Source organism: Maniola hyperantus, chromosome Z (genome assembly GCF_902806685.2).
Source record: "Maniola hyperantus chromosome Z, iAphHyp1.2, whole genome shotgun sequence".
Taxonomy (NCBI): Eukaryota; Metazoa; Arthropoda; class Insecta; order Lepidoptera; family Nymphalidae; genus Maniola; species Maniola hyperantus.
Window position 1 is genome coordinate 6,230,872 of NC_048564.1, and position 26,914 is coordinate 6,257,785.

Below are 26,914 nucleotides of genomic sequence, written 5' to 3' on the forward strand. Positions count from 1 at the left end.
CATGATTTGTAGGTACAGTAATTAGATAAGGCTAGCTTTAAGATTTATTGTAATATTTTCAATGAAATAAAAAATAAAGGGATTATCGTCAGGGCCTGGGTCAAATAAAAAGTTTGAAAGTTATTTAAGAAAATACATGAAAGTAGGTATTTTAATAAAACTATAGGTAATTTATTCACTTTACAAACGCTCATGTTAAATGGAGCCAAGAGTAGCTACCTACCGGCTGAATTTCCATCCTGAACAGCCAGGTTTATCATTTGCGCAAAAACGGAAAAATTCTTACGAGACATTTATTTTCACCGCATATACAACTTAGATATTATGAATTCTCAAGTTGCCCCTGCGAATTGAATGAAAAGTGTGTTAGTTTGTTGGTTTATTGGTTTGTTGGTTTTTACTTCAATCACGTCGAAACGAATCGACGTGATTTTATACATGGCTATAGTTAAAGACCTGGAGAGAGACTTATCCAAAACTTAATTTTAATTTATCTATCTATCTACCTATTTTAAAAATCCTTGTTTTCAACAGATTTGGAGTACAATTATGAAGAAGAAGACAACAGTGATGTGGACAGGGAACTGCGTCCTGTGGCGCGTCGGACGGGCAAGCACATCGCTGCCGGCGAAGAGCGACCCCGTATCAACTCTAGTCAACAAACCACACCCATTGAAGGTAAGCAAGAAAAATCCTCGCCATGAGGAAAGAGCTCTGAACTTGAATATGAGTGGATGAATGATGAGTTATCGATCTATATGGTAGTACGAAGTGAAGCGCGAAGGCGGGCGTGTCTATACTGCCGTGTGATTAGTCAGTTATCCTTTTGTTTCCCACACAGTAAGGCAGTTGTCAAACACATATGTATTTTACTCCTTTAGGGGTTGAATTTTGAAAAATCCTTTTTAGCGGATGCCTACGTCATAATAGCTATCTGCATGCCAAATTTCAGCCCGATCCGTCCAGTAGTTTGAGCTCAAACTACTGGACGGATCGGGCTGAAATTTGGCGTTGATAGATCAGTCAGTCAGTTAGTCAGTCACCTTTTCCTTTTATATTTATATAGATTTAATAATTACAGTTTAATACATTGTTAAAGTTCAAGGGTGTCTGGCAGGGGGTCGCCACGATACTACGATTAGTGTGTGGCAATGCATGACGTGATTTCTAATACTATACCAAAGAAAATATAAAAAATTACACTTTATACTTTGACGTAAGATTTTTTACACATTTGTTACCTATTATCTGCCAAAGTAACAATGATCCAAACTTCATAGTCGTAGATCGTTCCTCCCTGTGTTGGGGACAATACGCAGAGACGCATCGTTTATAAAGTAACGAATTCTGGCCCCCGCGTGCTCTCTCTATTACATTTGTTTTTTGACGTAAAGTTCTTCTTAAATTATTTATAGTTTAGTGTATTATACACATGATAAACTCAGAGATGAAAACTCAGGGTTTGAAATTTGTGTAGTCCCCACTGATGAAGTTGCCGAGAGCTTGACAGTTTCAAACTGATTAAAACTGAACCACACTGTCACGTTTTACAGCTTAAAAACTTATATAGGATGGGCACAATGGAAGTTAATTATAAACTGCAGTTAATTCAATAATAATCCATTCAAGCTAGAAACCTTTTTACTGTCCTCTATACTTATCTGCTACGCCGACAATCTACGACGTTGTGAGAAGCCTTTTCATTTTCCGGAACGTTAAATATGCGCATTACTTAGCAACAAGGCATTTCAATAGCACCCAGCATAAAACGTATTTTACGTCACTCGTCGCTCTTTTTGACGACTTCTCTGTACCGACTGGATGGCGTAGTGGCGAGCGCTGCACTGTAGTATAATTAAGTGGTACATTTGTGGTAATATTTAATTTCTAAAAGTTTGAATAAACAAAAATTATTGTTAGTGTTTGAAAACACCGCGAAAATAGAATCAGAGTGAACTATAGAGTTGTCTGAATGCCTGAAATGCCATCTAAATCAAGTTTAAGAGGGCTCAGGACGGAGCTTTCTTCATACAAACGTAGGAGGGTAATTACTACATTTTTTGATATTGTACGCTCAAAACTAAGTATTATATCGATTTATCTCGTCGTTATCTAGGTTTATTGATATATAAAACATTGAAAAAAATATTAATTTTAAAGTTACGAGCCTCAAAATATTCCTATTTTAACACTAAATTTATGACAACTTTGGGCGTAAATAAATAAGATTAGGGGTATGAAAACTCTAAAGAAATTAAACATTAGACATAGTTTATTTATTCATTAGTTGAAATAACTATACTTTGCAAACTTAAACTCAGTAGTTTTTCTCAAAAATACTTTTCCTAAACCCTTGATTTCAGTGAAAATCATCCTCTCACCTTTCTCATACATTGTCAAGTGAAAAGCAAACAGGTTAGGTCGAGCGTACTGCGTCACCTTAACGGGGCAATCTCTGTTATCGAGTTAGCGTCAAATCAAGCTAGAACGTGTGTCAGACAGAATCATTTCCCTATAGTCCAAGGCTCGAGAGCCTATAGGAAATTACGAGCAGGTGCTTGATTACAGCTGAAAATTGGTACTTAATCTTCTTTTCTTTGACACACCTACCGCGATTCAGTTGGCAGGTCTAGTTTGCCATAGAAATGATTTTTTTATTCAGATACAAGTTAGATAACCCTTGACCTTACCGATGTCATTCTGTGTCTAACACTGAATGATAGTCACCGAGCTCATTTTTTAATCCGTTGAAGGTTTTCTATGAAAAAATATTTTAATATCAGCTAGTGAACCAGCAATGTAGAACCAACCAACCTTGGTGGCTAACATTCAGTGTTAGACACTGAGTTAGCACATCACCTAGCTGGTCTACACCTAGTGACGATGCAGTCTAAGATGGAAGCGGGCTAACCTGGAAGACATATGGCAGTATTTTTTTAATAAACACATGCCCCCTTTAATTTCTACACAGCCACGTACTGGAACTTAGTTTGTTTATCAAAAACCTCAAAGTTTCTTAATAGCTCTCGGACTATTACTAACAAGTGGCACTATTTTTATATCCCGTAGTCATAAAGAATATTCTTTGCGAAATACATATATACGTTATTCGAACGTAACCATCTTACGTTCTATATTCTATTCATATTTTAAGAAATACCTTAGTAATTTTTTTTTAAATATTTTCCCCCAAAAATATTTAACCTGATGAAAGCGAGTTGTAGATGAAAGATATATCGTTGGTTTTTCGATATTGCATTGGTTAGTACTGAAGCACACAGTCATCTGATCTATCGATCATTTCGATCGATAGATCATCGATTTATATCCTGTAACTAAATAACTGCAATTTTACTTGGATTTATACAGGTGAAATTGCACAACTCAGATACATTTCTTTTTATCAAGCTGATGGTCATCAAGCACAAGCCTGTCTTTGAATGAAAACCGGGCAAGTGTGAGTCAGACTCGCGCACCGAGGGTTCCGTTCTCGGGTATTTTTTTCGACATTTTGCACGATAAATCAAAAACTATTATGACGGATGGACGGACGGGCGGACGGACCGAAAACGAAGTGATCCTATAAGGGTTCCTTTTTTCCTTTCGAAATACAGAACCCTAAAAAAAGGATTAATCTAAACTCATGCCTCATATAAATTCCGATCAAAGTATGTACAGATTAGTTGCTAATTTTTCTTTCCACTTCCTACTTTATTGCCAAGGTCAAAATTGATTGGGTTTTGGGATTATGCTCTGCAAGTGTTTGTTTAATGCATTGACTACAAGTTATTGAAAGAGGACCTAAGTACATAGACAATGCTCGCAAAGTCTAGTTGCCCTAGATTTTCGTTGAGGGATGTGTTCTCATTTCAAAATGAAGCGAGCGTCGAAAGTGCAAGTTCTGAGTATTGATGGCAGTAGGCATGTATGATGAGGTGCATATTACTACGTGCACACGTGATACAGTGGGGAGATGTTTCGTACACGCTTTGTGTGTGCTATGACGAGCGGCTGCGATAAATGGAGCGTGAAGGCGTAATGTTCTGTTTGACGCGGCCCGAATCTCAATTACTGGTGATAATTCACCACTGTCGCTGTCTTGTTGACTATATTTCGTAGTTGCTGCGAAACCGTAATAATAGTGATATGTGAAGCATGGTATACTTACGTATAGGTGTGTCGCCCACCCATGTGAAGCCGGGGCAAGTCAGGTAGTAAATAGATAAATCAATTAGCTAAAAACCGGCCAAGTGAGTGGCGGGCAACGCGCCGTGTAGGGTTCCGTAGTCACAATCCTCGAAAAACAGATATAATCATATAACTCCTTAACCTGTAAACCCTTCTTAGCCATGATAGTTTTCCTTTAAAATTGATTATATATACTACTGCTGTGAAATTTTTCACATTCCTATATACTAACCATTTGGCTGATAGAGGGGAGGACACTTGACTCTAATAAAAGTTAGCACTTTAAAACGAAAAATGATGTTCCCACACCCATAATATTTTTAAAACACCTATTCAACGATACCCCACACTATGGGGAAGCCGAGAAAAAAAATTCATCCCCACTTTACATGTAGGGGAGCTACCCTAAAAAAATATTTATCAAAATTTTATTTCACCACTTTGTCGGCGTGATTCATATTTATACCCATGCCAAATTATAGATTTCTAGCACTAATAGTCTCAGAGATTAACCGAGGACGGACGGACGGACGGACAGACGGACGGACATGGCGAAACTATAAGGGTTCCTTGTTTAATACGGAACCCTAAAAATGGAATTAAGCCCGCAGCAAATGCAATTTGCGAAGCTAAAAGCACACCCTCGACACGTCACACGAGCAACAGATTTAATCATCTACTATTTACATGGACAACACAATACATAAATCGAGCGGGACAAGGACAACACTTTATATAGTTCGTAATAGGGTATCCTTACCCTAATTGGTTGATTGTCGTACGTTTTGTCGTGTTAACTTGCTACTGTCAAAGATTATACCACCGCCAGACTAAACGCGAACCAAATAATTATTAGTTATTGAACGTGGCCGTAGGTACTTTCTCTCTTCTGCATCGTAATCCTCATTGTTGAGTGTCGTGACCCATTATTCGCATAGTGGAAGGGGGTTTCTTTATGCAATAATGCGGTGGATTCCCGGATCCTTCCCGTTGACCGTTTAACCGTTACCAGGGCTAACATTGCCTAACCAGCGCGGCGTGATCGTTTGTCACAACTGGACTACATACCTACCTCATTTACCTATAATAAGTACTCAGAACTCAAACCAATAAACAGGTTATATAACCGATATTACCCCTCGATAGAGTCTAATACTTGAGACGAGAAAGAATTCTAAAATGATCTCTAGATTCCGAGAAATTCATTTTATTACCTGCACGTTGAAGGAAGTTATATTTATATAAAAACTATCTAACGCTACAAGCGGTGGGAAAGATAAGACCCTTGCCTAACTTTTTGATATGTGCCTAAGGGTGTATGTTCGGAGGGGTTACTATGGACGGTTAGTATGGACGGGGCCCACTTATGTCTTAATTGGCCATCTTCTTCTTACTATTTTTGTACATTATGGAATGGAAACATCTAGCTGAGAATCACTCGTGAATTTAGCTGTAATCCAAATACTAATATTATAAACCCAAAAGTACATGTGTGTGTGTTTGAGAATTTGTTACCTTTTTACCGCCTATCCATTTAACCGATTTTGACAAAAGTTGGCACAGAGATGGCTGGAATCCAGATTACTCTTTGATTTTGATTGACATAATATCACAATATTTCCTTTTCATTTCCAAAATCCTGAAAGGAAAAGTTTCAAAAACAAAAAGTTTTCCCAAAATTCAAAATATCTCACGAGGATTTTAAAAAAGTAAGTACCTGAATCCACGAGGATGAAGTCACTATCCATATTGTGTGCATATAAAATAAGTACTCGTGGAAATCGGCATGCGATTTTCTGCTACATTTTTCACGTTATTTAACTTCAAAAGTTACACGTGGCATCCAGAAAACATGCCTCTGAATATTCATTTGATTTGCAATTCTGTAGTAAGTTGTAAAAATTATCCAACGCCTTTAGTGATTTCACTTAACTACTAATGAATATAAGTAGGTATAGTGGTGCTAATTCGGTTTCATACAATCTCTTAACCGACTAAAGAAGAGTAGATAGAGAGAAGGTACACATCTAACTGTTAAATAAATATAAAATCATTAAATTTAGTTCACGCGATAAAAACTATGTGTAAACATCAATAAAACAATACATTGATATATCATATTGCTCTTATTAGTTTGAAGACTCATTTTCTGTAGAGAGCAAGTCTACGAAAATGCTACGCTTCTACGAACTAAGTATCGATCTGAATTACCTTAGTGCCTTAGACCAACAGACATGTACGGTCGGCCTCAGAGTTCGAGTAGCAATTCCGCAAAACTATTGCATAAAAGAGCGGTCGTACTTATGAACACTTTTTCTATAAACACGCCACACAACCGTACCGTGCAGTGCGAATGAATTTGATTATTAAGGTGCTAAACGAGTTTTGGCCTTTGACTGTACTGTAGAAACAACTTTGTGTTGAAAAAATATATCTTCTATAAAGTACAAGAATAAAATAGTTAAAAGTTAATAAGTTTTATAAGTTAAGTTAATAAGTTGCTGGGACTTGCGGGAAGATTCGGTGGCACGCGGGTCGTCGAGACAAGAGGTGTTACAATATGCTGGACTAGTTAGAAATAAAAACTTTAAGTAACCATATAATTTAAACAAATACTTAATAATCACATAAATACATTTTCAAACATAATTCTTAGTCTGCTGAAACACGCTTAAACTTCTAAAATATCCTCATGAATGAACAAAAAGCAGACAAAAAATAGAAAAAAAAATTAATTCAATTTGAAAACAAAGGGAAATGAAGTTTGGCTTTTTCGTCAATTTTGTTACACTGTTTTATTTGTTTGCTTTGTCAACATCACAGAACAAAGGCTTTCGTTTTATTGAATAGAATATAATAGAATTTATTTATTCAAGTAGACTTATTACAAGTTCTTTTGCATCGTTAACTAGTTTAATTTACCACTGGTTCGGAATGCCGTTCCTACCGAGAAGAACCAGCAAGAAATTGCATTTAATATTTAACAAAAGCTTATGTTGACATTGTTCGTAACCTGTGAAACTTTAGAATAACACGTTTTGATTATTTACATGAAAATGAATGTGTCCAATAAATAATATGCATTAAAAGAGGCATGCTACACGCTCAATTCCTATTTTATTATGATATTTGGATTAAGATTTACTATAATAGTACATAATAAACTGATTATTTAGTGCAGTGTATTAAGATAAATTAGTCAATTATAGATTCAAATACATAATCTTCTTTTTTTTGCTAATTCTTTTTTTATAATATTTCTTGAAGTACGAGGATGGTTCTTACAGAGAGAATTTTTTTAAAAATTGGCTGAAAAAGTCTAAAAACAACACTTTTCGATATTCCCATACAAAAGATTTGTACCTAATAATACTTCAAAGTTAATTTGAACTTTAATACCATATCATAAAGTTTAAGTGTTTGTGGAGGGGTTCCGGGAAGGCAAAACAATTGAGTGACGTGTTAGGCGGTACGAAGTTCGCCGGGTCAGCTAGTTTTGTGATAAATATTGATAATATAAATATTAATACTTACCTACCTACAATAACTGTGAGGTGGTCCCTAATTACATCTACCTTGGTTCCGGTACCACTAATAACGGGAGTTGCGAGACCGAAATCAAAAGACGCTGTGCCTTGGCTAGATCAGCCGTCGAGAAGTTATCGAAAATCTGGAGAGACAAAAGAATTACAAAAAATACTAAAGTTCGCCTAATGAAATGTATTGTTTTTCCGATCATTCTATACGCGGCTGAGACGTGGACCCTTAGACGAACCGACCGGCGAAAGATCGATGCTCTGGAAATATAGTGCTGGTGACGCCTCTTAAGAATAAAATCGACCGCACATCGTACAAACGTCTCCATTCTCAAGGAACTGGAAATAAATCAAAGGCTTTCGTTACTAGTACAATTACGAATCCTCAGGTTCTTTGGGAACATCACAAGGAAGAGTGGTACCATTGAAAACCTCGTGGTACAAGTTCGAGTGGACGGAACACGACCACGTGGGCGTTCCCCAACTTGGTGGACGGACTTAATCAGATCCGCAACAAACACGCCTGTCTCCGTAATTTTTGGTAGTATAGTGGGGACGCGGAACTGAGTACGCGCCGCGACAGGCGATAGCAACACGCAACTATTGGGAAGCAATACTTGAGCATTGATTTGTACGGAAGAGCCTTTAAAGTGTCGACCATTGGCTGTCGCTTAGCTCAAAGTCTACCTTAACGTAGCTATTAAATCTAACGTAGCAGCAACTAATGTCACCTTCTTTATTGAATAAAATAAATGGAGACTACAAAGGATAAGAGTTATTAAAAAGTCCCAAGTAAGTTCCTGTTGCCAATACTCCAATAAAGTATAAAGGCTCTTATTTAAATTGATCGGAGTTAAAGCGCGCCGCTTTGACAGAAGTTGTTTCAATTTATAAGCAAGAGCTGTTCATCAGTCTACGTATTGAGTTACTATTAGGTACTATTGAGTTTTGAGTTACTCTAAACTGTGATAGCCATGCGTCTCCTATTTTATAGGTCGGAGCACACACCTCTAACTTTTCGGAGTTGTGTGACAGGTGTGTGAAATTTGTTAATCTACACTTGGTCAGCGGGGTGGACTACGACCAAACCCTCTGCAGGCCCATACTCAGTAGAGAGCCCAAGCGATGGGTAGCTATTATGACGTAGGCATCCGCTAAGAAGGGATTTTCTTCAGTTTGACTCACTTCTTCTGTAGTACGGAACGGAACCCTCGGTGCGCGAGTCTAACTCGCGCTCCACTCTTCGTAATCTTGTTTTATTTGCATTTGTTTGCTCTGTTTGCTCAGGATAAAGGATTGTCTAGATCAGTCCTTGTATAGTTACAATATGGGTCCAACACGTAGAGAGAGGCAAGAGGTATCGCCGTATCGGGGTCACCTAATTTAATTGCGATATACCTAACAATCGGGTCTTATCCCTTTAAAGCACTTCACAAGTACAATACACTCAACGATAATCCCTAGAGGATGCACACAACTATTATAAGGAACGAAAACTCCACAACTGGGTCATTGATAGGATATTTTATTCACATTTAGAGCCTATGTCTTGTAACTTGTTGTCATGTCATATTGCTTTTAAAATATATAAGAACTAACTTATGCTCGCGACTTCGTCCGCGTGGACTACACAAATTTTAAACCTCTGTTTCACCCCCTTAGGGGTTGAATTTTCAAAAACCCTTTCTTAGCTGATGCCTATTGCCTACGTCATAATTAGCATAAAAGTAGGCCGACGCCTATTCCACACAGTGTCTTGATTACGTGACTTTTGAGCCCACTAATCACAATAAAGCATTCTCCACTATCCCCCGTGAACCTTTTACGATTTTGTTTTCATGCGAAACCTTATGTGTAACCTTGAGGTTGAATTCTCTGTGTAATTAAGTCACTCATTTTAAAGATACAAAAATTTCAATTCTACGTTTATTTTTTCTTAGATGGCTGTAATTTGTTTGCACAGTGCGATGTTATTGGATGTCAATATTGACCTTCACAGTAAAATTACGCTACCTTTTTCTTCGGTATGTTTATCGACCATTATAATTATAGTTAAGTATAAACGTTTAAAAACTCAACTTTAATGGTTTGCATTAAGGAACAGATTTTAAAAGATAATTTTTTTTGCATTAGCATGTCGCTGATGCGACCTTGAAATTTTTACCTACCCCAAATCACACAATGCACTTACAGTGCGACAAGGCTCTCTTGGCACTTGAATGACATTGACAGGGGGGCGCTGTTGGAGAAAAAAGGCTTAGGATATTCAAACAAGAACAAAGGGGAGACTTGACGGCAACGTTAGTTCTAATTTTCGCCACGCGCCAAGATAGCCTTGTCGCACTGTAAAGAAGTTTTCACTTCAGTAATAGATCATTTCAAACCCTGATTGTAAACTCATAAGTCACTCATAGCCCTCCCGAAAATGGGTTACGGGCGATTCCGGCATAACTTATAACAACGGGTTATAAGTTTGTAGGTATTCATACAAACTTCATTAACTAGCGATGTTTCAGGAAAGGCCTTAGCAGAATATTATGTAATGGGCAGTCGGGGAGGCATTTAAAATCGCTCTCAGTTATTCAGGCAGGGCAAGGCCATACACACTGTTTCGAGAATCACGAACAATATTGCCTCTTTATTCCGAGTTAGCTCGTTATATGCCCCATCTATTGTCCGGGCTTTCCACTATTTATTAATGCATCCCCTCATTAAGATATACAATACCCAAGAGGCAACTTTAGGTTTTTTTAGGGTTCCGTGCCTCAAAAGGGAAAAAGGGATCCTTATGGGATCACTTTGTTGTCTCTCTGTCCGTCGTGTCTGTCAAACAAACCTACAGGGTACTTCCCGTTGACCTAGAATCAGAAAAATTACGTTGTGGGCGACGGCAAATTGGCGTAAGTCTTGCTTGTTTACGTAGTAATTGTTCTGTGATAATATGAAGGCATCGCAGTTCGTACGACGACGAGATTACCTATACCTACTCTTACCCACTCTTTTGATTTTTCTCTTTTCCCGATCAATATATGAAACGTAGGTTTCTCTGGTTATTCTAAAATGTTTTAGAATAACCAGATAAACCTGCACAAACCTGCTTACATAAGCAGGTTTGTGCTTTAAACTAAACGAATACATAGAAAAGCTAACGAAGGCGCAGGATAATGTCTCTTTAAAAAAATCACAAAATAGGTATGGAATAATATTTTTACCCCTGTAATTCATTATTATTATCTAAATATATAAAAGGAAAAGGTGACTGACTGACTGACTGATCTATCAACGCACAGCGCAAACAACAGGACAGATCGGGCTGAAATTTGGCATACAGATAGCTATTATGACGTAGGCATCCGCTAAGAAATGATTTTTAAAAATTCAACCCCTAAGGGGGTGAAAAAGGGGAAATTTGTGTAGTCCACGCGGACAAAGTCGCGAGCATAAGCTAGTTATATTTAAAATTACAATTGATACAAAGCAAAATAATTTATGAAACAGATGTAAAATTTAATAACTTTCTAACTCTAACAGTATTTTAATTACTTACAAAAAGCGACGTAGACATTGACAATAGAGATAAGTATTGCATTCATTTCGTAGAAAATTATTCTGCAGTTAATGTGAGTAGGTACTCTACGGTAATGAACGTTCATAGGTATCTATAAAAGTTTTGAAAAACGGAATTTTAGTTCTGTTTTAATTTCTCTATTTTATGTTTATGTGCTGAGTCTGGTCAGTAATAATTATTTTAAAAGTAAATATTACATTATGAAATCATGAGTTTCTCTCGGATTTAATATCAGTGTTGGAAATTAATATTTTGTTGAAATAGCGAATTAATTTCTCATACATTTATATTTCAATCTCATAAGCATAAATTATTTATGAACAAATATGCAGAGATGCAAAGTGTTCAGACACAAAGTCAAAATTTATCAAAACTAGACATACTATGGGACAGGTCGAGATGGCAATCAGGATATGAGGCGGGGCGACGCCTCGCACACCCGCACACCCGCACGTTACCCTCGCTATCCCGCGCCGGGTTAGCGCGGGAGCTGTGCGGGTGTGCGGGGCCTCCCCACCCCGATTGCCATCTGGACCTGTCGCGTACTATATCTACTATTGCACGCTTTTGAATTTTGATAGTCAGTTGTTAGATTTGTAAGATGATGATAGTGGTGATAATTAACTACGTAAACTTAGAACTAAAGCAACGACGGTTCCAAATACTGTAGCTGCATCCATTGAATTATAATGTACATGGCTGCATCCCATATTCAGGCGACCAGCTCCTCTATGGCGGCTGTAGCGACCACCAGCGCCGATCGGGCCCAGAATCGCATATATCAGTGGGAGTTTCATGTTTGTGCCTTGAAAACCTTGGGCCGTGGGGTCCAGGGGCTCGAACTCTTTTTGAGGAAATTTTAAAAAGAGTTATCGAGTCGACCGACCTAAGAGGTGGCAGATACCTTGGGCAAAGAATTAGTTTGGCCATCCAAAGATACAATACCAGGATCTTAGGTACAATGCCTCGCTGCGGTGGTCTCGATGAGGTTTTAGATTTAATTCAATTTATGTTAATTTTTTGTTTTTTGTTTTAATTTAGATTGATGTTTATGAAATGTATAATATTTTTTAAACTTATAGTTTACTATTATAATAAATCAATAAATAGTAAAAAAGAGCCAGAGAACTTCTTTTCTTTTAAAATAATAAATTATTGAAAATCAGTAAAAACGAACAACATTCCAAAACTTTCTTTTGAAATGCTATTATGATAACTTTATGCTCTTGTCTTCGTTCAGGAGGAAAATATAAAATCAAGTTCTTGGCATCGGTAAAAGCGTAAAAATGTTAGAACTTTCTACAACTACTTTTATTAAAATAAAAGCAGAGTAGGAGTAAGTACTTACTTAATATCTTTTCGCTAGATGTTTTATAGCACGGAACGGGAAAAATATAAATGATGTGACAAAACTGCGAACTCCTTTTACAAGATTTTAGGGCCGGTCATAATTACTTGGCTTGATTTTAACAAACATACCTATAATGTCCAATAACAATGACCGTATAAGATAACTAGAGGTATAACCAACTAGCATGATGCCCGCAACTTCGTCCGCGTGGATTCACGTTTTTAAAAAATTCGTGGGAACTCTTTGAATTTTCGGGATAAATCATTCAATTCCCGGCGGGGCCAATTTGAAATTGTGTCTCGGCCGTGGCTAGTTACCACCATACCGGCAAAGCCGTGCCACGAAGCGACTTAGCGTTCTGGTACGATGTCGGTAGAAACCAATAACAGGGAATGGATTATTAATAAAAACTGCATACCCGTTCCAACATAGCCCGTTGACTGCATAATCACTTTCCATCAGGCGAGATCGACAACTAACCTATAAATTTTCTCATTAATATGGGTAGTGATGTATTGGATGATAGATAGCTAGGCACACATATCGCAAATCACAGCATAGTGCAAACTGGCAAGGTCAAGCGCAATTAATTTTTCGGCCCACTGCCAGCTTTATAAACTTGATGACTTTACGTAAGACTGTCGTCGCAAGTGTTGCAACATCCGATTAATACCTAACAGACCAAGATCACAATAGTGCCATATCTGTCTTATTTTCTGAGTAATTAAATGTGTGCAATAGAGTAATGTTTAACGTTCGCAGTTAATCAAAAGATATCAGCTGCTAAAGGTACGTAAAAACATTACACACTTTTCTTCAAGTCTGGGTGCTGATTTAAACCGACTTCAAAAAAGGAGGAGGTTCTCAATTCGTCGGAATCTTTTTTTTTTATAAATGTTTTACAAAATACTGTTAATAATTGAAACTGCCAGACACCTTCCGTAGGTCGTTATTCCCGCCAGACGCTTTACAGCACGCAAAAAAATAACTTAATCTTACTTAGAGTCTGAGTCTTAACTTTTATAATATTATGATACTCAGGGAACAATTTCAATAGTTTTTGTAAATAATAAATAAATAAAAATCTTTTTTATTCAAATAAACTTTTACAAGTACTTTCGAATAGTCGGATGCATCTACCACTGGTAGCACTGGTAAGCAGCCAGAACAATCGTAGGGGCAAAACATCTGCCAGACACATTTCAGTGTCAGCCACCTCATACTTAGGTACTCTGAACCTTTAAATTGTGACTGGCAGATTTTTGGCCTCTACGATAGTTCTGGTTGCTTACAAAACTGTTAAAATTATTCATACCCCAATTGCCATCTCCGCACTGTAGTTACTTTTCAGTGGCCAATAGGATACTTCTCCGCACGGTTCTTGCTCAAACTCCACTTATTAGTTCTGCTTCGATGGTTATACACCCTTATCACTAGCCGTAATCTAAATGCGAAAGTGTCTTTGTTTGTTAGTTTATTGGTTTGTCCTTGAATCACGACGTATCGGAGCAACGGATTAACGTGGTTTTTTGTATGGGTATAATTCAAGATCTGGAGTTGCGATAGGCTACATTTTATCCCGGAAAACTAAAGAGAATAGATTTTAATAAACCTGTAAATCCACGCGGATGAAGTCACGAGCATCAGCTAGTGAAATATTAACGCTTCTAAAGCGCATTTAATCATTCTATTACATTACTTAGATCTATTCCTTGTTAGTTTAGCTCCTCGTCGCCATAATGTAGTAAGGAATTTTGGTATTGGATTTGTGGTAAATGGTTATACTCTACAAGCGAATTATGTTCAGCGTCAGTTCACGGTTGAGATTGTGGCTATGAAGCATGCAGTAAAACCCAATGTCACACGTTACAATACAATCCTATCGCCTCTATTCGGCGTTAACTGGCTACGTGACACAACCTTTTCAAATATTTTGTATCAAAATGGTTCTACTATAGAAAAGTAGGTACTATCAAGTAAATATTGTAGGAAATTCTGTGAAATTTTTAACTCTCTACCTATTGTTTTCATGTATCACGGTTCACGAGATACAGCCCACTGACAGATAGATGGACGGACGGACGGACGGATAGCGGAGTCTTAGGTTTTTAAAACCCCGTGGGAACTCGTTGATTTTCCGGGACAAAACGGAAAATAGGTCTAGCCTCCAGGTCTTTAACCCTTGCAAAAAATCACGTCAGTCCGTTCCTCCGTTGCGACGTGATTGTAAGACAAACCAAGAAACCAACAAACAAACAAACACTTTCGAATTTATAATATGGGCAGTGATTGACGAATTTTTGACGTTTATAACAAGGTTGCATGGAAACGATCGGTTTTGCATTCAGCAGCCCACAAGGTAGTGTAATAATTACATTGCTTATGCATTGTGTAAATACATAATATGGTAACATTTTGTTTCTGAAAACGAGCAACTGCTGAGTTTCGTGATCGCACTTCTCATTAGAATCGAACTTTCCGAACTACTGGTAGTGGCTGGTAGAGTCTTGACATAATATCATAAGTGAAAGTGACACAAGTTGTTGAGGTGTTGTGCACAATAAATAAAATAAATAAATTCATTAGTTCATGTATTTTTTTTCTACAAGAAAGCCGGGGCGGGTCATCTTTAAAGTTTCATCATAATGGTATAGTTATAACGAAATAACGCCCCATCAATACGATTAATAGTATTTCCATGACAAAGACCTTGGTTCAAGAAAATATCCTCATATTTTCTCGTTAGTTACAATTTGTAAACAAGCCTATTACACCGACCGGGGGTAGCTGCTGGAAAACTGTGTCAAGTGAGCTTGAGTCACGCGGAGTTTCTTATAGGCTGTAGAGGTGCTACGCGGTTTGTTAATGTAGGTATTTATACAAATATAAATACCTACCTATAGTCCGTGACAGGCTGAAATGGCAATCGGGGTATGAGGCGGGGGAATGCCCCACTCACCCGCACGTCGTCCGCTCCAGGTTAGCGTGGGGGCTGTACGGATGATCGGGGCATTCCCTCCCAGATTGCCATCTCGACCTGTCGCGTACTATACTTGTGTATCTGAAGGTTGTTTGTGAGTATGTTGTGGGCTCTTCTCAGACCTGGGCGCGTTTGGAACCCTTGTAGCTTTAGTTTTAAGTTTACGTAATTAATTATCATCATTTGGTGAACATGATAGCTAGTTTCTTGGTGGGACACTGGACATAATATATCTATATACAGAGCACTCCCGTTGGGTCAAAAGTGCGAGAATGCTAAGAGATTATATTAACCGTAAGAAGCCAGCAAAAATGTAGGTGTTTGTTCGCAAATATCAACATCATTTCACTGTATAAAGCAGGGTACTCACTAGCCGTGTAGCATGTAACGTATGATACTGTATCAACCGCTACTCGGCGGGTCACTGCGAACTTACTGCGTTGCACGCGCGAGAGCGCGGCTCGTGCCTACGTAGTACGTACTCACTTGATACAGTATCAGATACGTTACATGCTACACGGCTAGGTAAGCACCCTCCAATGAGATCGCAGTCAAGGGCTAACTTGTAATAGAATAAAATAAAATAATATAAAATTGTGCTGTGGTATTGCATAAAAACAGGCCAAAAGCCCCGGTCTATTAAACTGTGTCAAGAGAGGGTCATCTCAGAGTTTCTTACTAGTTGCGGAGCGTAGAGTGCCTCAGGTGATTTCCACACTTCAGTACACTTGGAAAGCTTTTGAAATGAGAACTTGGAATTGTTCAGTTCATTTAAATTGTAATAATACTAGCTAACTTCGTGCACGTCTCGCGGGAACTGTATTTCCCGTGGATTTTCCAAACATTCCTTTCATACAAACCTTCTGATAATTACGTACCGGGGAAGGATATAGGCTACTTTTTATTCCGGAAAATTGAAGAGTTCCCACAGGATTTTTAAAAAGCTAAATCCGACGAACGCGGACGCGGAACGCGGAACGCGGACGACGACGAAGTCGCGGGCATCATCTAGTTATTATATAAATGCGAAAGTGTGTCTGTCTGTCTTCTAGCTTTTCACGGCCCAACAGTTTAATCAATTTTGATAAAATATGTTACAGAGTTAGCTTACGTCTACCCTTTTTATCCCAGAAAATATAAGAGTTCCCACAGGATTCTTGAAGGAATCAAATGAAGATGCAGGCCGTTTGGCCGATTTAAATATGTAATTTGGTACAGAGGTAGCTCGCGTCCCGGAAATGGACATAGGCAACTTCTTCTCCCGGAAAATCTTCTAACTTTTCGGAGTTATGCGCGTTTTCTTAAAATTAAATAATTAAACGTCACTTGCTTTAACGGTGAAGGAAAACGTCGTGAGGAAACCTGCATGTCTAAGAGTTCTCCATAATGTTCTCAAAGGTGTTAGAAGTCTATCAATCCGCACATGGCCAGCGTGGTATGGTCAAAACCCTTCTCAATATGAGAGGAGACCCGTGGCTCTGTAGTGATCCGGCGATGGGTTGATGATGATGATACGAGCTTAGATCTAAATTAATTAGTAGTTTAAAAATTACTAAAATGGCATAATAATGAAGGCCAATAAATAAGCTGTAGGTAGGTACATTAGCTTTTAATTGTGTCTAGTTAGCATCATAATCAAAATTTATAAAAGGAAAAGGTGACTGACTGACTGATCTATCAACGCACAGCTCAAACTACTGGACGGATCGGGCTGAAATTTGGCATGCAGATAGCTATTATGACGTAGGCATCCGCTAAGAAAGGATTTTTGGAAATTCAACCCCTAAGGGGGTGAAATAGGGGTTTGAAATTTGTGTAGTCCACGCGGACGAAGTCGCGGGCATAAGCTAGTCAAAATATATAAAAGGAAAAGGTGACTGACTGACTGATCTATCAACGCACAGCTCAAACTACAGGACGGATCGGGCTGAAATTTGGCATGCAGATAGCTATTATGATGTAGGCTTCCGCTAAGAAAGGATTTTTGAAAATTCAACCCCTAAGGGGGTGAAATAGGTGTTTGGAATTTGTGTAGTCCACGCGGACGAAGTCGCGAGCATAAGCTAATAAGCTTAATAATAAGTCAACAATTTATTACGTAACCCAAGCCACCAATCTAAGCGTAATCTTACCTAGTACGTTATTGCTATATTGCATCATAGGGCGAATCCAATTAAGTACCTACTATATAAGTGTTATATTTTACCTAGATATTGCCCTCGACCTCGTTCGATTTAGATTTATGGATTTAGGTTATTTTAAAACCTATAATTAAAAGGAGCTCACGAAGTAAATAGTATTGAATAAATAAATAATAACAGCGTTCCAAATTAATGGTATAAGTCCCGCAAATTGCTATTGCGCTGGAACCATGTCTCATTAACATCGAAATGACGTCATTTTGACGTCACCGGAAATAAAAATATAGGTACCATCAGTTCGAAACTTCAGTCTAGTGCGGACGTCACTAAAATGGCGGCCATGCGCAATAGCTATTTGCGGGACTTTACCTAAATTAAATTATTTGCCAGTTCAAAAGCATTTGTAAAATTTTAATTGAATAAAATTATACTCTATTCTATTCTTGCTTACTCTACCTGCCAATGAAAGTCTCATCCAAATTGTTACAACGGTTTCGAAAATTAGCTCTGACAATAAGTCATATTATGGTGTTAGGGTTTAGGTAATGTTTAAACACACATATTGATCGAAGTTAAGATATTTATACTAAAAAGTTAAGATATTATACTAAAAACGTAGGTACTAAGATATTATTTAAAAGTTAAAAGTGGCATTTCAAAGAGGCTTTGATGTAGCTGTTAAAAAAAATCTATTGAATTGCAATAGCTTCAGCATAGTTCATTGGTAGTGTACTCACCCATACTTTGTAAGCCTGTAAGGAATATAAGGCTTACAGACCTTTTCACCTGCGTCTCACTTTATAATACAATGGTTCACTGGAATATCTTTGTAAGAGCATCGCTTTGTATAATCCCCGACAGGTTGAGATAGCAATCGGGGTATGAGACGGGGGGACGCCCCGCACATCCGCGCTCGTCCGCACCAGGTTAGCGCGGGGGCTGTGCGGGTGGTTCGCTCCCCGATTGACATCTGGACCTGTCGTGACTTCACTATGGAAGAATAACCTTGAATAGAGTATCTATCAAGCTGTGGTAGCCTAGTAAAGCTGTGGTAGCCAAGTGGTTAGGACGTCCGCCTTCCAATCGGAGGTCGGGGGTTCGATCCCGGGCACGCACCTCTAACTTTCGGAGTTATATGCGTTTTTAAGTAATTAAAATATCACTTGCTTTAACGGTGAAGGAAAACATCGTGAGGAAACCTGCATGCCTGAGAGTTTTCCATAATGTTCTCAAAGGTGCGTGAAGTCTACCAATCCGCACATGGCCAGCGTGGTAGACTATGGCCAAAACCCTTCCCACTATGAGAGGAGACCCGTGCTCTGTAGTGAGCCGGTGATGGGTTGATCATGATGATGATGAGAGTATCTATTGTTACATTTGCTTTACTTACAGTGAGCGAAATCACAAGAATAAGAGTAAAAAATAATCTTATTTTATTAGTATAAAATCGCTATCGTGTCATCGACATCGTCCGCGTGGACTACACAAATTTCGAAACCCTTATTTGCCCCCGTATTTTACCCCCTTAGGGGTTGATTTTTTAAAAATCTTCTTTTAGCGGATGTTTCGAAACCGTATAATATCATCACAGGCAACACGCATTGTTCGAAGACTTTAGAATTAGATCCATTTTTATAAGATCGTTATTTAACATAACGTGACCCGTGTTATAAAGACCTTAACAATGACAGCATTTCGAGAGCGTAGCACCTGCTACGAGTTACGACGCGTGTCCTTCAGATTAAATCAATCTTTTGCTCAAGCAAAATTATTATCATAGGTAGGTACTATGTATTAAAATTCTTGTGATTTTGGATAATATGATAATAATTTTGCTTACATGATATGATAAATAATTAAGAAGCCAAACCAAATGATATTGAATTGCTCAAAAACATATTGTACTTAACCTCGAAAAGTTAGAGCTGCGTGACCGGGATCGAACCATAACACTCCTGATTGGGAAGCCGACATCTTAATTACTAGGTAGGCCATCGCTCTTACTAATAATAAAAATAATCTATCTAATAATATTAGAATTAGGTGAACGATCAATAAATTACATTTGGCAAACGTTGGTGAATGTAAAACACAGAATCTTTACTACTTAGTTAAATTAATGTAAACATTTACGCTCAATGCGTATTCCTCAGAGCTCGAAGATCAAAGGCAGTAACTATAGGTAAATAGATCCGAGACATGCTTGCTAATTATTATGGGCCTTATAAGAAAGTTTAGAGTTACTCAGCGGCCGGTGGAGAGAGGTATGCTTGGCTCTCTACGTTTATCAAATCCGAACTGAGGAGATTCGTAAAGAGAACCAGAGTAACCGACATGGCTGTTGCGAAACTGAAGTGGCAATCGGCCGGGCACATAGTTTAAAAACCGATAGACCTTGGGGTTCCAAGGTGCTGGAATGGCAACCTCGCACCAGAAGGTGCAATGTTGGAAGACCCCAATTAGGTGGATTCAGGCGGCGCAAGACCATGGCGTATGAAAATTGGAAATCCCTTCAAAAGACCTAATTATCCAACAGTAGACGTCTATTTGTTGACGATGATGAAGAGCCTCGATAGCTCAACGGTTAAAGGAGCGGATTGAAAAGCAAAAGGTCGCTGGTTCAAACCCCACCCGTTGCACTATTGTCGTACCTACTCCTAGCACAAGCTTTACGCTTAATTGGAGGAGAAAATATTAGTCAGCATGATAAACATGGCTAATATTTCTTTTTTAAATGAAGCATTTATAGATGCACCTGGGTAGCTTATACTAGTGTACCACAGCTTTGTAACTTGTGGCACTAGTCTTTAATTACACGTTTTTTGTTCTTTTCTATTACTTTAGCTCTCCTGAAAGGAAGGTTCTTGAGACATTATAAATTAGAAACTACTGGTAGGTACTTGAAGGCACTATTCACATATATTGATATCTCTAATAATAATGCGAAGTTAATCCGTCGGTAGGTATGTATGCGTCAGACTCATAAAACTTCCAGTCGTATTTCATGCTCGATTTACGAGCGAGGCGGGGCGGCGCGGGAGAAGGGGAAACGAATGTCTTTGTCCTTGGCCCAATTTTTTTAAGCTGAATGAACTTTATTATATTTTAAACTATGATAAAATATACAAAAAACAGGCCAAGTGCGAGTCAGGCTCGCGCACCGAGGGTTACGTACTACAGTCGTATTTTTTCAACATTTCTGAACCAATGAGAATCTGTTTTAGATTGCACAGGTGAAGCGCTTTCATATGATACCCTACTTGATTAAGTTATCTTACTTCGAAAACTGAAAATACTAATTATTAGTTCATGACCATAATTAAATTTTTTTTGTGTGATGTAACCCCTAAATTCATGATTTTCAGATTTTTTGTTTTTATGTCTCCTATAAGACCTATCTACCTGCCAAATTTTATGATTCTAAGTCAACGGGAAGGTCAAGTTTTATGATTCTAAGTCAACGGTCAAGAAACCTACCCTGTAGGTTTCTTGACTGACTGACTGCTAAAATCATAATCCTTCCTTTTGGCTTTGCCGTAGTCGGGTAAAAATATGAGGTTCAATAAAGCGTTATTTTTAATCACGAAATTTCCAACAGACTCCTTGGGTGTTCAATTTGAGGTCATGAATAAAATATGAAACATGAATATCACAAAGCAAGTGTGAAAAAAGAAAATTTCAACTTACTTAGTTTGTATGATCACGTAGGGAGCACGGTGAAAAAATAACGTTTCGGTTTCCGCTAGCGACAATTATTTCCGCGAGAATTGTGCATACTGACATGTTCAAAATAAGTTTGCCGTATACTTACCAATGAAAATTCAACAAACTCGTCATAAGAGGTTGATTTGAGAAGTTCGACTAGGTTATGGTTTATTTTAGAAGTAATAAAATATTATGAAATTAATATCAAGTTTATCATTGCCTCCATCTCAGCTCAGCTAGAACCGTCCGGTTTGTTCAGGGATGACGGTAAGAGGCCGGATGGGATGACTACAGTACCAAGGTCGCTGGGGCTTGCGCTAGTGTGGGATTAGTGTTCCATAGGACTCGAGCCTTTGAGTCCTAATTTTAAGACTCGCCTCGTTTTTTGAAGGCTCGAAGGCTAACAGACTAAAAAGCTCTTCAGTTCCGAGCCCTTTTTCATTCAAGAGCATTATTCTCGGAACTTGTAGCCTTAACAAGACTATTTTATTTAAAGGGTTTCAAAAAACCTAAAAGGCGCGCCGTTTCTTTTATGCCTAAAGGGCTAAAAGACTAAAAAGCTATGAGCCCTCCAGCCTTTTAGCCCTTTTTAAAAATCTTATTTTTCGGAACTTGTAACCTTATTTATGATAAGAGGGAAGGAGGTTCTCAATTCGGTTGTAATTGTATTATTAACTCGCTTTCTTGACGGTCTGTTTGTTTGTCTGTCTGGAACAAATTTTGCGATTGAATTTAAACTTCCCGAGTAGCTAGAGGGTTGAAATTTTCAAAATAAATTTGAACTGGATGGCAATCAGTGGCGTGCAACTCACAGAGGTGTAAAAGCACTGCTCACCTAAAAAATAGTTAGGTACCCCAGTTAAATAGCTCAATGCTCATTATGCTTTATGACTTATGATTTACCAGTAAGCAAAAGCTGGAGAGTGACATAGGCTACTTTTTATCCCGGAAAATCAAAGTTTCCACGGGATTTTACAAAACCTAAGTCCACGCGGGCGAAGTCGCGGGCATCAGCTAGTATCTATACTTATAATAAAACTATAAATAGACGAATTCTGTACATTACATTTTTTTTTTAAATTTTAATCGGAGGAAACATTATACTATCGATATAGACCCCAAAAATTTTATTGGAACTTTTGTCTGTCTGTCTGTGCGCGCATCACGCAAAAATTACTGGACGGATTTAAATGGAATTTGGTACTGTGGTAGCTGATACTCCGGGTTAACATATTTATCCCGAAAACAATTAGGGATTTGTCGGGATACGGGATCAAATTTTTTACTTGGCAACTAGAGGAGGCCATTGCTAAAAAATGGCACACAGACGAATTGTGGGTTATCGAGGCAGTACAAGACTTAATAAGTACCTAAGTAATATAATATATTATTAAGTGTTCGAAATAACTTACTTTAGAAATAATAGTTATGTAAAATCTTGTAGTTTTATTTGTAATCTTGTACCTATTATTAGCGACTAACATATTGTTGTAAAAATGAAACATGTCTGAATAAAGGCTTATTTATTTATTACATAGAAGTTGCATAGCTTTTCTTTCTTCTTCTAAAACTGGTTCCAAATAACTTTTGCTTGTGCCTACTGATAAGATTCTGTATCGGCATATGTAGGCGTATTTGTTATGGTTCCGTATAATATTAGTAAAAAAAGTATCCTTTGTGAACAGTAATATTATTGAACATTTCTCAAAAAATGTTTCAATTGATACATCTGTGTTGAATGATCTATGGTCTTCTATTACCTGCAAATATGATTAGGTTTTATGAATTAGATACTTATCTGCATATATAAAAGGAAAAGGTGGTATTAGTATACATACATACAATTACGGAAAGTAGCTACCTACCATTCCTTGCATCCACTCACAAACGAGCAAGTAGGTAGGTACCTAATTTATCTATATAATTATATAAAAGGAAAAGCTGACTGACTGATCTATCAACGCACAGCTCAAACTACTGAACGGATCAGGCTGAAATTTGGCATGCAGATAGCTATTATGACGTAATTTTATAGCTATTATGATGCTAAGAAAGTATTTTTGAAAATTCAATCCTGAAATTGGCATTGAAATAGGGGTTTGGTGTAGTAAACGCGGACGAACTCTCGAGCATAAGCTAGTCTAAATATATAAGGAAAAACCAGCCAAGTGCGAGTCGGGCCTCGCTCTTTTGATTCTGTATATAATTATTAAAAAAATAAAAAAAAATTATGAACATAGAACATCAATTATTTTGGGTGTACGAAATATTTCTTTTCCGAGCTAGAATATCGCAATAAACTGTGAAAGAAAAACCCAAAAAATGTTTGTTTGTTTTGGTCACAGTTTACAAACTATTTTATAAATCGTTGTTTTCAGTATTTGTTGTTTAAATACAGTAAATATAATAAAACAACATAAAGTAGATATAATAAATATAATAAAATACAGTAAATAATAATATACCGAAATTTTTATATTCCTGACTAGTTTAGTTTTGAGATAGCCCCGTCACAAAAATGGTCTAAAACTGACAATTTGGACGGCCCCGCATTTCCTTATTTTTTAAGATAGAAAAATATTCATACTCTAAACAATGGTGTACCACCATGCTAGGGTTCGAAAAAAAAAATTCCAGCTCCTTTTTCATGTGTTCTCGACATAGGGAGGGATCTCGGCCCTCCGGAAAAATAATTTAATTGAATTTTTAATTCAATATTTACAGACTGACACGCAGACAGACAGACAGCCGAGTTGCATTAAGAGAGCTTCGTTTCCTTTTGAACCCTAAAAAGGTCACTGACAGACTGACTGATCCGGGCATAAGCTAGTTTAGATATATTGAAGGATGAATATCCCGCGACTTTATCACATCAGTCAGTCACATTTTCCTCTACTTTTTATTACACTATCATTGTCTACAATATTGTTCTTTTCTTCTCTATGGCTCTTTGCACTGCGGTTTTGTAGTCTGCAATAATTCCGCCAATGTCAATTCAGTGGAGAAAACAACGTTGTAATTTGGTTCTTGAACACCTCCAATCCCTTGTTAGACCTAGACATCACAAGGACAACACAAGTTATTAGTTTATATATTGGGCGATTAGTATAGTTTTAGTTTGACATAAAGGGACAAAGGAACATAAATATTAAAAATATCAAGACAGTCAAGACATTAACTATGGATGTTAAAAGTATAAATTATAATGTAATATCATAAAAATTAATATAATTACATATACATCTTAGAGCCCAAGGATTAGGAAAAGAGAGCGAGATAAGGGAAATTAATTGGGCTAGGGATATTATAGGGTAGCATCTTGTACAAAGATACAAGGTGATTAGTACTACAATAATTGAAAAATATGTGCTCTACTGTGCCCTCATCCAGACCACACCCACAAAACGAGCTATCTCTCACCCTGATTTTATTTAACACACACATAATATGGATATTGGGGCCCATTCACTTGTACACAATCTCTAATCTTCTTCTTAATATATAAAAGGAAAAGGTGACTGACAGACTGATCTATCAACGCACAGCTTAAACTACTGGATGGATCGGGCTGAAATTTTGTATGCATCTGCATGCTATTATGACGTAGGCATCCGCAAAGAAAGGATTTTTGAAAACTCAACCCCTAAGGGGGCGAAATAGGGGTTTGAAATTTGTGTAGTCCACGCAGACAAGTCGCGAGCATAAGCTAGTCTAAACTAAGTTAACAGGTCTAAATCTAGTGATATCCTTTTCCGCAAGCAAACATTATGAAAGGGATAGCAATAGGTTTAGACGTGTCATTTTAGTTTAGTTTAGAGATAGTGTACAACGGAATTAGCCACATTATTCTTTTATTTCGTTTTTTAAATAAAAAAAAACAATAGGTTTATGTATATTTTACACAAAAAATAAAACAAACACTCTATCATAGTTTTTTGATATCCATACTAATATTATAAATGCGAAAGTGTGTCTGTCTATCTGTATGCTAGCTTTTCACGGCCCATCGGTTTAACCAATTTTGATGAAATTCGGTACAGAGATAGCTTAAATCCCGGGGAAGGACAATGGATTGACATAATTTTTTGCATGGGTATAGTTAAAGACCTGGAGAGTGACATAGGCTACTTTTTATCTGGCAAATCAAAGGTTACCCATGGGATTTTTAAAAACCTAAATCCAAGCAGCCGAAGTCGCGGGCATCATCTAGTAATTAATATACTAACTAAAGCAGACAGCCAGTGCACCTTAAATGTACTGTCCTGTCTAATATGACCAGTCACCACCAACCACTCTAAAACTAATTTTCTGCTTTGCCGCTTATGCTGCTAGCGGAAGCGGCAAGTTATAACCAAAAAACCGCCCAAGTGCGAGTCGGACTCGCGCAACGAGGGTTCCGCACTACAGAAGTAAAATGGAAAGAATCACTTTTGTTAACGAACCGCAAAACTTTGTTTGTAGAGGTTTACTGTTAACTAGCTTATGTTCGCGACTTTGTCCGCGTGTAGTCCACAAATTTCAAACCCCTATTTCACCCTCTTAGGGATTGAATTTTCAAAAACCTTTTTTAGCAGATGCCTACGTCGTAGTAGCTATCTGCATGTCAAATTTCAGCCCAATCCTTCCAATAGTTTGAGATGTGCGTTGATAGATCAGTCAGTCAGTCACCTTTTCCTTTTATATATATATATATCTAGATATCAAAAATATCCTATAAAAATAAATATCTGATAAAAAGTATCTCTGTACCAAAATGAAATTTGCTTACCTCTCTACTATAAAAGTTAATAGGTTCAGCTTGATTATAACAGCTTAGAGGCAAGCGGTCATGGTTCGTATACCATTGCACTTTTGCTCTAAAAGGATGATCATTCGAGCTGTCTTCATATAACGCCAGTATTTTAGCTACATCACAACCATCTTCGGTATCAGGTTCCGCAGAATCCGGGTTCGAAATAAGGACGTAATCACCAATTTCACCAACAATATCTTTAAACTGGAACTTTCTGAAAAGTTTATACATTATTTTAAAGAAATGAACTGAATCTGAGTAGGTAATGAATAAACGAACGTATATTTTACTTGTAGTAATGCAGGGTGGTAAGCTTCTGTTCATTTCGTACTAACTCACTCAGCCAGGTCACGCACTTCTTATTTATTTCTTTTCTAGACATTATGATTGTTTTGGTTTTTAACGATTTGACGACCTTGCGAAAGTTCACGGCCACACTTTTCAGTCAAAGTCAAAACTACAGCAAAATGTCAAAATGTCTACCACAGTCCACAGGAGTAAATCCCAAAGAGTATATAATCACTATCTACCACAGATACCTCCAGATATGCAACTAGCGTGGCCCCCTCAGTCCCTCTCGCTCAAGCATTAGTAGTACTTACTTGTGAAATGTTATTCCGTCTATTTTACGTTCGTTCCGGGTATTGTAGCAA

General features: G+C 37.6%; 2 protein-coding genes across 6 annotated transcripts in view; one reads left to right on the plus strand and one right to left on the minus strand.

The window, feature by feature from the left end:
* Nucleotides 1-26,914, plus strand: part of LOC117995698 (uncharacterized) — an 85,391-nt gene that overhangs the window by 13,437 nt on the left and 45,040 nt on the right. For all 3 annotated transcript variants that reach the window (XM_034983688.2, XM_069509044.1, XM_069509045.1), the window contains exon 2: nt 535-678. In XM_034983688.2, the coding sequence (XP_034839579.2) occupies nt 535-678 (144 nt within the window). The remainder of the gene's footprint in view (nt 1-534; nt 679-26,914) is intronic.
* On the minus strand, nt 22,982-26,753 carry LOC138404582 (origin recognition complex subunit 1-like). 3 transcript variants are annotated; one of them, XR_011238473.1, is made up of 4 exons: nt 26,552-26,753; nt 26,238-26,475; nt 24,376-24,523; nt 22,982-23,229 (listed from the first exon to the last, which is right to left on the minus strand). XR_011238473.1 is itself a non-coding variant. In XM_069509109.1 (3 exons), exons 1-3 carry the CDS (start codon nt 26,641-26,643, stop codon nt 24,518-24,520), a joined length of 336 nt encoding a protein of 111 aa, XP_069365210.1. In that variant the 5' UTR covers nt 26,644-26,753; the 3' UTR covers nt 23,516-24,517. The 3 variants fall into 3 exon arrangements, 1 of the variants encoding a protein (XP_069365210.1); XR_011238474.1 differs by lacking the exon at nt 24,376-24,523; XM_069509109.1 differs by lacking the exon at nt 22,982-23,229 and having other exon boundaries at nt 23,516-24,523.